Below are 14364 nucleotides of genomic sequence, written 5' to 3'. Positions count from 1 at the left end.
GAAGCCAAGTTGTCTGAATGGAACTGGTTGCTACCTCAGCTGTCCTACAGGGGAAGAGCTCTGAACCTGGTCGCCTCATCTCTATGGCACGGACTCATTGATTTAGTGCCACTACCAGGCCTTGTGGAAGAGATACAGAGGCTCCTGGTGAATTTTTTTCTGGCCTGGTCAGCACTGGCTGAGGGCATTGGCCCTGTATCTATCTGTGGCCGAAGCAGGGCAAGGACTTCTAGATATTCTATCCAGAACTGTGGCCTTCAGACTACAGACGGCACAGAAGCTGCTGTACGGCTGTGGTCACTGCTGGTTGGCTCCTGCTCGGCTTCTTCTTAGGAAAGCTAGCCGGCTTGGGTTGGATAAACAGCTTTTTCTGCTGAGATCACCTGAAGCTGTCCTGACTGGACTTAACACCCTTTTACAACTCGGTGGTTGAAGCCTGGCAGATGCTGAAGGTCACACAAACTCCTGACCCTAGACCAGGAATGTGGCTTTTGGGGGGGGGGGGTTCCCGCTTTTCTCCCCAATTGTACTTGGCCAATTACCCTATTTTCAGAGCTGTCCCGGTCGCTGCTCCACCCCTCTGCCGAGCCGGGGAGGGCTGCAGACTACCACATGCCTCCTCTGATACATGTGGAGTCACCAGCCGCTTCTTTTCACCCGACAGTGAGGAGTTTTGCAAGGTGGATGTAGCGCATGGGAGGATCGCGCTATTCCCCCAGTCCCCCCTACCCCCTGAACAGGTGCCCCGACCGACCAGAGGGGACGCTAGTTCAGTGACCAGGACACATACCCACATCCGGCTTCCGACCCACAGACGCGGCCAATTGTGTCTGTAGGGATGCCTGACCAAGCCCGGAGGTAACACAGCGATTCGAACCGGGATTCCGAAGTTGGTAGGCAACGGACTAGACCGCTATGGTACCTGGACACCCAGGAATGTGGCTTTTTGAGGAACCACTGTTTCATAATGACTTTCTTTCAAATACCACCATTTCCTCTGCTACAGTAAGGACTAAGTTTGTTGAAACTGGGCCATCTTATAAAAACATCAATGGAAACACTTAGTGGTATCACTAAGAGTGCCGAAGAGGGTTGTGGAGGAAGTCTGGCAGTCCCTGTCTGGACCACTGAGAGCGTTTGCCAAAAATTGTTCTCTAGCTGACTAATGGAATGATGACAATGAGTACGTTTTCCCTCCCTGATCGTTGATCCTGCTGTTGAGAAGCGGCGAGGGCGGAGCGGACAGCGTCTTTCGCAGAATACACCAGTGCTGGATCATTTCAGCTGTTGGGGAAGAAGCAGTTTTATTACAGCTGTATGAAGGTACTCAACCTTTGCTCTTTGGCTGAAGTCAAGGAGTTGAGGTGGACTGTGGTTTTTACTTCAGACAGTATCCCTAAAGGCAGGTGGAGGGTCCTGTAAAAGCTTCCTGTTGGGAAACAGACGGCTGACCTCCAGTGGAGGATTAAACATGGAGCAGTAGCCACGAACAGGCACAGAGCTCACCTGGATCCAAGCACTGTGGACAAATGTCCTTTCTGTGCACAAAGGAAAACATTAGAGCATTTAGTTGTCTCTTCTCCTCGATTAGTGGGCTTATTTAGAGTACTGAAGGAATGGGTGGAAGCGTTGGGAGAGGAATTCTCTGCCCCGTTGTTTGTTTTTGGGGCCTAAATACGCAGTAAGAAAAAGACTGCTTCTGGTCCTAGTCCATTTTTTGTTTGGAACTGCTAAGCTAGCGATCTGGAAGACCAGGAAGAATAAGATGTTAGGTCAGGGCTGGACTGATACGGTGCCAAATCTGAAGGATTTGGTGGCGGCTGTTCTGGGGATAGAGCACGCTTTTTACACCCTGACCAGTAATCTGGACTCTTTCAGGGCTCTGTGGGGGATCAGACCGGTTTTATGTTTACTTAGGGAAGATGGTTCACTTGTTCTTAATCTTTAATTTATAATGGGCATGTGTGTGTGTGTGTGTGTGTGGTGTGGGTGTGTATGTGACAGGGAAGTTTTTTGTGTAACTAATTTGATGGCGCCACAGTAATGACACCTGAGATTTTATTGTGTCTTAGCTTACCAGTTTATGTTGACATGATGGGAATGGAAAATTTGTATAATGTGATGGAAAGAAAAGTTCTTTAAAAAGTCTCTCTCTCGCTGTGTTATTCTGACTCCCCCTTTCCACCTCTCTTCTTCCTCTGTTTACTGATATGAGAGTATCTGGTGCTGTATGTCCCGCCGTGAGCCCAATTTACATCTCACCACCGACACCCAGACACCAGTTCCGTCTGCTTCCACCACAACCAATTGCTCTGTTCAAAGTTGTATCTGAAATGATCCTTTGTTGTAAAAGAGCCTCTGGAGAGAGACTCGGGTTGGGCTGAGTAAGCTCTCTGCAGGGATAAAACACCGACTAAAACACGGCCAATGCATTTCTGAACAGACACTTTTCACCTCTTGGATTCAAATCCTAACAAGAAACGACGAGGAACCGAGAACCTACTACAATTGTTGAGTTTCTGCCAAAATTTGAGTTCATTTGAATTGGGGGTGAGGGAGTAAGCAAATCCGAAAAGGTGATTGACGTGGGTTTGAAAATGATGTTGTTGTTGTTTTTAATGAATATTCAGAGCGGCGCGCATAAAATAAACAAATCACGAATCAAATTTGTTTGAGAATCCAGTATCAGCATGTGTGCAAGACAGCACACACTGTGGCCCTTCAGGATGGAGGTCCACCCCGTAGCGAGGAGAAGGCTCTCGGTGGGGGATGGTGAGCATAATTACAGCAGTCTTTGCCTCATTAGGAGTGAGGATGCGTGACTCTCCCTACAGGTCGGACAGCTGAACCACACGGAAGGCGGCGTTCGGGGGGGGCAAGCTAGTCACTACGCCTAGTGGGTATATAGGCTCTCGATAGAAGTGCAACAGCACCGTCTGGGTGGTGCAGGAGGATGGATGACTGGGTCCCTTGTTTCGAGGAATCCATAGAAGAATAGGATATTCACTGACACCCCAGTGTGTGCACGGTCGTGTCTCGGAGCAATTTGCAATAATGTCGAAATCTACACTTAAATCTGCCCGCGAGGAGTGGCCGTGAAATGCGACCCCACCCCACCACCCCCACCCCCCACCCCCGTGGGATGATGGTTCGCCTTTGGGCTCGTCCTGCACGCGGGCTGGTCCTAAGAGAAGAAGACTAAACACGAGTCACAATGATGAAACTCAATGAAATAGGGCTATACAAGGACCTTGGTCATCACACGCACACACACGCACACACACACACAATCACGCGCTCACTCGCGATGATGTATTGATCGAGTGTCGTGGTGTTCGTCGCATGGCGTTGGTGTGAGCAGGACGTGCGAGAGTCTGGGTGGAGCTGTGGTCCGGCATGCCGTTGTCTGAGTCAGGACGCAGAGATGAGGATCGGGCATCCCACTCACCCTCTGCACAGCCAGAGCCACTGCTGCGCTGCTGTCATGGCAACAGCAGCAGTCACCACCAGAGCAGTATGGTCCAGGCCAGAAGGAGTCATACGAACGCACACGCAAGCACACGCACACACACACACACACACACACACACACACACACACACACACACACACACACAAAATAAGAGTATGAGACCACATAGGCAGAACTAAACATCCAAGGGGTAGGTGAGGATGCAGAACACGTGTGATGCTTTTGGATGGAGGTCAAACTTTTCGCTGTTGGTAGCATCGGCGGGTGTAGTTACTTGCTGAATAATGCTGCCCTGTTCCTCCCCGTTGTTACGAGACGGTCCTCCGCCAAAAAACGACCCCACGGGTCGTTTGTACAAAGCAGCGTATTACGACCCAGAGTTCCGTTCTAAAGTTAAGCGCCCTCTAGCGGTCGCGCTGCCAATTGCAATGTTAGTTGCTAGTAAAACGCGCCGACTACATATTCTGTTGTTCTCAACTTGTTTTAATCACTATTTACGGACTACTTACCTTTGTTAGCCTGTCTGTCTGTGAGGCGTTGTAAAAAGGACGTCAGCAAGCAGATTAAAAACCCACTACGCGCAGAGGCGATACGTATCTGTGGCATATCTCCTGCCAACGGTAGGGGGCGCTGATTTAGGAAACGCTCCTGTGGGTCGTATTAGGAGGGTATACGACCTACGTGGTCGTATGGGTTGGAGGACTTGTTGGTTATGGCGCCTTCTGTTGCGCTCTTGTCGTTTGGAGGGCGTGTAGGGGAGGGCGGGCTGAGTTGAGCCGGGTTGTACTCGCGGTGCCTCCAGCGAGGGCTTGACAGTCACGTCTCCAGCTAACATGTGCACATAGCAGGGGGGACTCTAGGATCAGAGCTTTAGGGGTGCTGAGCACCCAGAGTGCTGGCCGGCCAGGCAAGATACATTTGGGGGGGTGGATCAAACCATTTTCGAAGCATGGGGGAGGGGGTGCTGTATTTTTGTTGTTAAAATATTACGTTTAAACCACATACCGGATATGGTTTTGATATTTCTTCAGCTTATTAAACATGGGCATACAGTAGAAAATAAAAAATCTCTTCAATTTTAGGGGTGCTGGGGTTCAATTTAGGGGTGCTGCGGCACCCCCCAAAAATGGGCTAGAAACGCCTATGGCAGGGGCGATTCTAGGATCAGAGCTTTAGGGGTGCTGAGCACCCAGAGTGCTGGCTGGCCAGGCAAGATACACTTGGGGGGGGGTGGATCAAACCATTTTCGAAGCATGGGGGGGTGCTGTATTTTCGTTGTTAAAATATTAAGTTTAAACCATATACCGGATATGGTTTTGACATTTCTTCAGCTTATTAAACATGGACATACAGTAGAAAATAATAAATCTCTTCAATTTTAGGGTTGCTGGGGTTCAATTTAGGGGTGCTGCGGCACCCCCCAAAAATGGGCAAGAAACGCCTATGGCACATAGTATATCCCAGGAGGCGGCGCGTCCCTGGGAAGAGTCACTCTGGATCTCAAATAAACAAGCTTTGAAAATACGACTTTCCAACGAGAAGCGGTGCCCTGGCTCAACTTGCCCCCCCTCCCGGTGAGGGGTAAGTTGAGCCACATGAGGGGGGGGGGTAAATTCACACTGTGCTAAAAATCGCCTGAGTGGACGAGAAGCGTCGATGCAGGCTCGTGTCTTTATAAATGAGCCGCTCGAGTGAGGCGGAAGTCTTACGTGGCCGCCCTCGAAGTGCAAACTGGATCACGTGTCATGTGGATCTGCAGAAAACCAAACAAACAAACAAACAAACACGAAGCGCAGTTTCATTCCGAACAAACCGGTGTGGTCTCCGTGGTCCGGTGGGAGAGAACCTACCCTCGCCCTTCCACCCCCCCACCCCGCACGTCTCCGGGTCGGACGTGTTCCGTCCGTGCAAGGAGGCGGCGTGGCGCCGCCTGCCGGTGGCGTGCTCCCTGGCGGGATTCGGATGGGGCCGGCTTCCTCTGCAGACCGCACGTGTAGCTAGTTTTCATTCAAACAGGTGTGTGTGTGTGTGTGTGCACGCGCGCGCGCGGTAGAGAGAAGGAGGGGGGGTGGAGGAATCGCAGGTGACGCGCGTGCACGATCGGATGCGATCGTCGGGGCTGGAACGTGCCGCATCCGAAAACAAGTGGGCGAGAGCTGTTAGGGGAAAAAGTAGGTCGACAGAAACCGAGAGTAACGTTATCTCTGCGCTTTACTCGTTTCTCTCTCTCTTTCTCACGCACACCCACACCCCCCTCCTCCCCCCTCCTCCCCCCCTCTCTCTCTTTTGTTGTTTGGTTAAAAAAAAGCACTGTGGTTTCCCCCCCCCCCCCCTCATATAGCCTTTAAGTCAAGGGAGCCGTTACGCACAGGTGGGAGATACCCGGCACTCCGTGTAGGACGGCCCCCCTCTCTCTCTCTCTCTCTCTCTCTCTCTCCCCCTCTCTCTCTCTCTCTCTCCCCCTCTCTCTCTCTGTCTCACGGGGACATTTTTGCGGCTGCAGTTCGGGACGGCGCATCTTCTCTGCAAACAGGTGTGCAGAGGTCCAGTCCACTTTAACGAGCCTTCTTCTTTTTTCTCCCTTTGCAAGCAAAAGTGAGAGCGAGACACAGAGAGAGAGAGCGCGCGCGCGAGAGAGAGAGAGAGAGAGAGAGAGAGAGAGAGAGAGAGAGAGAGAGAGAGAGAGAGAATCCCATCGCCGCATACCGAGCCTCCTCCTCGACGCGCGCGCGGGACGGGGGGCAGCGGAGGAGAAGACCCAAGCTCCATATTTGAAGTGGTTCTCCCCCCCCTCCCCCCTCTCTCTCTCTCTCTCTCAGATGTTCCCGTGTTAGCGCGACCTGCGGATCGGAACGTTGTGCCGGAGCAGGAGGAGGAGGAGGAGGAGGAGGAGGAGGAGGTGCGACATGGCAGCGAAGAAGGCGTGCGCGGACGCGGGCAAGCGGAGCCGGAGTCCGGTGGCGCTGGAGGCGGAGATGTTCGGCGAATTTCAGGACTGGTGTCTCCGGACCTACGGGGACTCCGGCAAGACCAAGACGGTCACCCGGCGCAAGTACAACAAGATCATGCAGACGCTGCTGCAGAGCGACGACTCGGACGGCGTGTACGTCGACAACAGCCACATCAACGCCAAATTCAAATTCTGGGTGAAGTCGAAGGGCTTCCAGGTCGGCACCAACGTCCTGGGGGAGCACAACAAGAAGGGGGCGGCCGGGAAGCCCGTCCTATACGTCCCGGTCAAGTCCACGGTAAAGTCTGTGTGCGTGTGCATGCGTGTGTGTGTGTGTGTGTGTGTGTGTGGTGAACGGAAACACACGGGGGGGGGGGGGCTTCTAAGCCATCGTGCGTGAGAGAGGACGCGTGCGTGTGTGGTGAACGGAGACACACATATGGGGGGGGTGCGGGGGGGGCCTTGTAAGCCATCGTGCGTGAGAGAGGACGCGTGCGTGTGTGTACAACGCGCGCGCTCGAGGTGTCCCGTCGCCGCCGCCGCCGCCGCCGCGTTAAGTTTTCTATTATTCCAGCCGACGACGACGCACACACGCGCCCCCGTCACGTGCATTAAATTTACAACTTATGGACGTGCCGCCGCCGCCGCGCCCGCTCGCTCGCGCTCACCCGGACCGACACCGGATTCGATTCCAGACCGCAAACAGGCATATATAGCCCATACCGATGGCTTGCTGCCATAGCAACGCCGGTGCCTCCAGGCAGTCGCGATAGTGTAAGGTAGACCGGCCATCATCATCATCATCATCATCATCTTCCTCTTCATCAGTCAGCTGCGAGTCCGTGTCAGGGGCCGCGCTGCTGGGCCGAGGGATGACATAATGATTGTCCATTGACAACATTTCCCCCAGACCCGTCCTGGCCGGGTCCTGGACCGTTGCGCGTGCACGCGCCTCGATGCCGGCGGTGTGCCGATAGGTAGGCTGTGTCGGGATACTCCGCGTGACCCTTACGGGAATGGGTGTAGGCTGTTTTTCCCTAAATCTCCCCTCGCAAGGGCGCATCTGGTTTTTCGGTGACGCTCCGCGCGGTAGGAGTCCTCCTATCCCCAATTAGGCCGTTTCAAATCGGCTCGTGCGCCATATAGAGGATTCTTCTTCTTCTTTATTTCGGGGGGGGGGAGAGAGACCGGGTGTGTGGTGGGGGGGGGGGCCGAGTGTGTGCACGATAAATACGCAATCCGTGCGCAATTTCGGAGGCTGCTTCCGCACAACGACAGCCGGTCGTGTGGCGGTCTGAGCGGCGGCGTTCGCATCCCACTTCTCATTGTCCTGCGTCGGCAGGATGCGGATCGGCTCGCAGGCGCTCGTTGCTCTGGCAACACCTGTGCAGCTCCGCTGCCTCCCTCATCCCCCCCCTCCCCCCCACAAAGACCAACTCCATTATCCCACCGACGACTGTCTTCACAAGTGCACAGTTTCTTTCTTTCTTTTTTGCGTGACACATTGATTCTGGTTTTGACGAGGGGTGGGGTGTAGGTGGGGTAGGGGGTGGGGGTGGGGTGGCATGCACGATTTGGTGACCACATGAGGGGCTCCGGTGGAGACAATAGGGTCTGCGTGGTGGTGGCTGATAGCGACGTGCGCTCTGCGAGCTGCGGGACTCTCGTTTCACACAGCAGCGGAGGAGCGGCTGTAATATTCGGGGGGGGGGGGTTAACGCCGCTGTTGCCCCGGTGGAGGCATCCCGGGGTATTCCGCTATCAGTCTAACTGGGTTGCTCTCTGTGTGTGTGTGTGTGTGTGTGCGTGGGTTTGCGTGCATGGGTACGTGTGCGCATTTCTGTTTGCGCCGTTTTGGGGGGTCTGCACCGTGCCGGTCGGGAGACAACCTCCATTTTAAACGAGCCCCCCCCCTCCCCTCAGGGAGTAATAGTCAGCCCCCACCCCCACCCACCCACCCACCCGATTCACCGGGACAGCCTCTCAGGGCCGCGGAGAACAAAAGACGGGAGCCGCGTGCTCATAAACGGGTCCTGGCGCAGACGAGAGGGGCGGTGATTGGATGAGAGATCGGTGATCCCGCCACAGGTGTTCCTACCTGTGTGAATGTGGAGAACTGCTCCAGTCTCGCGCCGAGCTCGCGCTTCACCCGCAGGGCAACCGGATGTGGCTGCGGCTATATCCGGTTGAAAACGGGCCGGTTCCTCGCGGCTTCTGCCCCGCATCTCATTTCTGGTCCCATCACAGACAGCATCCGGATGTGGGGCCACTTCAGGCAGCGATGCGGCACTGACGGCCTTCTTCCGGCCCTGACAACATGGATGTGGCCCTGAAGTGCCCCCCCCCCCCCCGTGTGGTAAATGGTGAACATGGCCCAAACGTCACAAAGCAAATACGGGCCACCTTTGGCGAATATGTGGCGCATGCGGCACTGCTATGGCTCGGTTCTGGCCCAGATCTGGCAAACAGGAGCGGACCGCTCAAGTGGCATCACGCCACGCGGTGTGTGGGCCGGATGAGGTGTCGGTGTGGGACGGGTCCGGGCCCCAGCGGTGTTGCTATGGCTCGGTTCTGGCCCAGATCTGGCAAACAGGAGCGGACCGCTCAAGTGGCATCACGCCACGCGGTATGTGGGCCGGATGAGGTGTCGGTGTGGGACGGGTCCGGGCCCCAGCGGTGTTGCTATGGCTCGGTTCTGGCCCAGATCTGGCAAACAGGAGCGGACCGCTCAAGTGGCATCACGCCACGCGGTATGTGGGCCGGATGAGGTGTCGGTGTGGGACGGGTCCGGGCCCCAGCGGTGCGAATATGTGGCGCATGCGGCACTGCTATGGCTTGGTTCTGGCCCAGATCTGGCAAACAGGAGCGGACCGCTCAAGTGGCATCACGCCACGCGGTGTGTGGGCCGGATGAGGTGTCGGTGTGGGACGGGTCCGGGCCGCAGCGGTGTTGCTATCTGGGATTAATAGTTAATGGTTAATGATCTGGAAGTGTCCCGCTTTCTGATGTGTTTCTCAGTCTAGCAGCTCTTTTTATGGGCCGCGGCCTTTCGGCACAGCCGTCCGTCCGTCCGTTCGAGGCCTGACGGAAAACCACCGAGCTGACGTCATTTTCAGGGGCCCCGGTTTGCAAAACCCACATCTGCACCATGCAAAACTGAGAACGACACATTTTTATTTTGCATCGCAGAGCTCTTTTTTTGGGGGGTGGGGGCGGTTCAGAAAAGTGCACAGCCTTTGTTGCTTATAAGACAACCCCCCCACCCCCACCCCCCCTCCCTCCACCCGGTTCTGGCTCGCTTGGGACATTTATAAGCAACGCGAATTACACGTCACAAGACACTTGAGTCGTACGTGAGTCATCAGCCAGTTTACACGCTTGACTCCGCCTGGTTCTGGTTCTGGTTCTGTACGTTTATCAGGCGCAGTCACACGTTCAGATACACAACACACACTTAGACGTCTTACAAAGCAGTCCGTGGATGTCGGCGTCCTCTCGTTGTCCGTATATGGTTCCCGTTCTTAAAACAGAAAGGGAGCGGGAACAGGAACGAGCAGTGATGTTTGTCCATGAGCACGGATAACAAGTAAATAAACATGACACAAGAAGAAGAAAAGACACAAAACCCCGTTTACACCCGCTTTTAAAATGCGTTTTTTTTGGGATCGGATCACAAGTGGACGGCGCTAAATACAAGTGTAAACCACCACCAAACCGTTTTGTGAACCGGCTCCTCAAACCACTTACCGAGGTGGTCTGGGACGAGTTGGACCACGTGTCTTTTGTAGCGGAAAGGCTAATGCGTCCTGACGCGTCCCCGACAAGGACGGAACAGGAAAATACGTCATCGATGCAGGATGTGGTGGTTGTTAGGGTAACAGCGCGCCAACTTTAGACAAAATGGAGGGAGGGGAGAGTGTACGTGGTTGGAGCAGGTGACACGAGACGCCTAATCTCCACGTGGGCAGAAGAATCAGTGCTGTCAGTCTCAACAGCTGGAACAGTCCGGACATGTATAATAGTGCTGGAAACATCTTCACACGTTAGCTCTCGTTTTCACAGCTAGTCGGCAAACCTGGCGCTCGACTGAGGCCCTTTGACCTCGCAGCGGAAGTGACGTAGACAATAACGAAATCTTGTTCGGAGTAACGAACTCTGATCACATGTGGTCAGCAGGACGCATTTGGAGACGCATGACGGACGCAGGTGATGCGTCTCTGTCCACTTGTGATCCGATCGCCCAACAACGCATTTTAAACCCAGGTGTAAACGGGGGGGGGGGGTAGTGTTCACGTTTAGATGAGGAGAAGAGAAATCCGCAAGAATTTTGTCTTATTTCAAATCGATTGAGGGAATATGAAACAATTGGGGACCACTCGGTGAGAAATACACCGGTTTTGGTTGTAACCTTGCAGTTGTGGTTTCCACGTGATAAACGTCCCTCCGATTAAGATCCCGAGTCCTCGCCGCAGTCCTGCACTCGTACGTGGTGAAGCGCGGAGCCGGGGTGCTCGGGGCGCTGATGGGAGGTGGCTCCAGTGATCGATGCGTGCGCAGACTGTGTCCCTGGCCTCTTGCGGAAGTCGCTTTGGACGAGAGCACGTGCCAAACGAATGAATGCACGTGTAATAGTTTAGCACACACGTGTTTAATCACACCATTGGTTGCCAATGGGGAAAGAATGTGTCGGTGGGACCCCTCATGGACAAATTCATCATCATCATCATCATCATCATCATCATCACTTCCGTAACCCATGGAGGTCGTAGCAGCGCAGCGGATGCCTAACAGGTTGAGTCATCATGGTGTTCCAGTGCGGGGAGTGCCTGGTGGTCCCTCGCTCCTCTCCAGGTATGGATGGCCGTTGGTTCACAGAGGAACTCATCCGCCCTTGGACGGGTTTTGTTTGTAGTCCTGCTGGGTGTCCACACACCCTCCTCACAACAACCCAAGGGTTGAAGGGGGCGGGAGGGGGGGGGGTGCCGGTTTAGTCGCCGACGACCCGGCGGTTGCAGGATTGAAGGAGGACAGTCCATGGGGGCAGGGAGGAGTCCCGCAGCGAGAGAATGCTTCCGCGGGCAGTGAGGGAGGTCAAGGCAATAACGCGAGTTTTGAAGATTAGTTGTGACGTTTATCTTCCGTTGGTCTTCCAAAAATGGCTACGTGAGGAGGTGGTGAAAGGTGAGTCTGCGGTATCTCGGAGACACCGTTGGGAAAAAAAGATTCCCAAAACCTAAACAATTTGGGGCACGGCCAGAACATACACGTAGGATCAGGTGGAGAAAGTGGGCATCTGTTGCATTTACCTTCGGCCGTATGTGGGTCAGGGTTGTGTGTTGGCGAGGGCGACGCGATACGGGGTCACGATACGGGGTCACGATACGGGGTCACGATACGGGGTTATGATTCAATGCTGTGATGCTGTAAGATAGGCGATATATCGCGGTTTGATAGGCCTGTGTTCTTTGTGCTTATGCTACTTCCCGTCTCAGTTGACGTTCTTGCGTTGGAGCGGAAGAGTCAAATGGCTGAAGATCGGTCACAACACTGCCATCTAGCGGTCGTGGGGTTGCACACAACACAAAACGTTTGTCACGAACCTTTGCGTGTAAACAATCAAAAATCGATACGGTATCACAAAAGATTATATCGCCATACTACAGTGTATCGATATTTCTTCCACCCCTGATCTGGGTAGGCTCTGTGGTGGCCTGGCGGCCGGTCCAGGGTGTCTCCCCGCCCGCCTGCCGCCCAGTGCCTGCTGGGATAGGCTGCAGCATCCCCGCCACCCTGAGAGCAGGAGAAGCGGTTCGGATAACGGATGGATGGATGGATTATCACACACTTGATGTGTCCGTGTACTCGTGTAGACACAAGGACACGAAGGCCCAAACACACATGTGCATGCACAGATGCAGGCACACACCAATACACACACAGACACACACAAACACACAAACACACCCACGCTCTCCATGCTTGCTGCTCCCTCATATGGCTGCAGGGCTGGGGGCATGTCTCTGGAGCTCGGGCAGCGGTAGCCCCGCTGCAGCTGCTCACAGGGTGTGCCAAGTTTCTGTATGGGGGGCAGACGCGGGGGTAAAAAAAGGAGGGGCGGTTTGCATGGGGGGTGGGGTAGGTCGTGATGGCGGCGGACGGGCCAGACAGAGGAGGTCTCTTCTCTGGGGTGGCGAGGCACACAAGGCCGCTTCAGTGTTCTGCGGGACAGAAGGGCGGAGCGACGGCGTTTGCACAGGCTCAGAGGGGACGCTTGTTTTCAAACAGTCGGAGGACGACGTAGAATTTCTCTTGTTGTTTGTTTGTTTGTTTGTTTGCTTGTTTGTTCGTTCGTTCTACCCGTCTGCATCTCCTTGCGGTTCTCGGGCCTTCTCTGTGAATGATTGAGCCTGCTAGTCTGGCTCGGAGAATCCGGTTAGCCCTCAGCGTGGAGACGCAACCTCGTTTGGCTCTCATTACGTCCTGATTAAAGGATGCTACAGAGGAGGAGGGTGATCGAGGCAGCTGCAGACCCCGAGATGCACCACGGAACCGTACACTCTGAGCCCAACGCCTCTGGGAAGACGGTTCGTGGCAGGGATGCTCCCTGTTTCAGAACACGGGTCCCGGTGCCGTGTGCGTGTGCTGTGCGTGTGCGCGTCCACCTCCCGTTCGGCTGATCCGCGCGGAGCCCCGGATTTTTTTTTTTTAAGAATGAGAGAGGATGCCTTTTTGTTGCCATGCCAACCGGAACCTGTAAATATCTCGGCGCATCTCTCTCTAGCAAGTATTTGGTGGGCATACACCAACGCGCGCGCGCAGGCGCGTGCGCAGACACGCGCGCGTGCGCGCACACGTCAGAACACTACTCTTTCAATTTTGGGAAAGTGGAGTTTGAAACGCGTCCCGGTGCCCCTTTCCGAGCCGACCATGCTGCACACACGAGACGAGTCAGCTGACTCCGTCCCAACACAAGAGCCATGAATAAACAGGCCGATGAATGGATGACTTAGTGCAGGAACCCATGAATGAGTGATTGATAAATAGTTGAATAGACAAATAAATAAATAAATAAAGCGGGACTGTGGGGCGACCTGGCTTTCTGTCAAGAGTGTTTCCGTACAGAAGCACAGCGGCCGTGACCGGGGACACTCCTTCAACACAACTTCTCCTCACCTATAGGGGGCGTCCGGGTGGCGTGGCGGTCTATTCCGTTGCCTTACTTAACACATGGCTCGCCGGTTCAAACCCCCCTGTGTTACCTCCGGCTTGGTCGGGAGTCCCTACAGACGCAGTTGGCCGTGTCTGCAGGTGGGAAGCCGGATGTGGGTGTGTGTCCTGGTCGCTGCACTAGCGCCTCCTCTGGTCGGGGGGGGGGGATAGCACGCGCTACGTCCCCCTGGTGAAACTCTTCACTGTCAGGTGAAAAGAAGCGGCTGGTGACTCCACATGGTAGTCTGCAGGGTGGAGCAGTGACCGGGACGGCATGGAAGAGTGGGGTAATTGGCCGGATACAATTGTGGAGAAAAGGGTGGGGGGAGGAATTTCACCTTAAGTGACCCCCCCCCTAATAAAAAACCAAGTATGAAGACGTGAGCACAAGCTCAGTCTGCGTGTTGGATTATGGGGCCTTGAATGTGTGCGCCTCGCTGTCAGAATGGAGGAGAAACATCATACTTATCATCTGATTAATTAGTCCACATTTCCCCTGGGAGCGCCCCCGCTGCTGAGGGCGCAGGGAGTCAGGAGAATGGCGCTCCTCTTGTTGGGCGGCGTTTGCGTTGATGCTAGTTTCTGCATGGAGCACGTGCTTTATCCAGCCTTTTTTGTTTGTTTGTTTGTTTGTTTTTGGTTCGCCCCTTCTCTGGTCTGGCTTAGTAGGGGCAACCCACGAGCTCCTACTCGTGGGGTTCAGACACCAAAGGCCGAACGTCCCGCGCTTCCT

The 14364-nt window shown here is 54.6% G+C and overlaps 1 protein-coding gene across 1 annotated transcript in view; it reads left to right on the top strand.

The window, feature by feature from the left end:
- Positions 1–6378: 6378 nt before the first annotated feature.
- nol4la (nucleolar protein 4-like a) overlaps positions 6379–14364 on the top strand; it is a 51573-nt gene continuing 43587 nt past the window's right edge. Inside the window, exon 1 of the mRNA XM_056274576.1 lies at positions 6379–6720. Coding sequence (XP_056130551.1) covers positions 6379–6720 — 342 coding nt within the window. The remainder of the gene's footprint in view (positions 6721–14364) is intronic.

This window comes from Lampris incognitus, chromosome 2, assembly GCF_029633865.1.
Source record: "Lampris incognitus isolate fLamInc1 chromosome 2, fLamInc1.hap2, whole genome shotgun sequence".
NCBI lineage: Eukaryota > Metazoa > Chordata > Actinopteri > Lampriformes > Lampridae > Lampris > Lampris incognitus.
The sequence above is the reverse complement of the archived record's forward strand: the minus strand, read 5'-3'. Positions and strand labels throughout refer to the sequence as shown.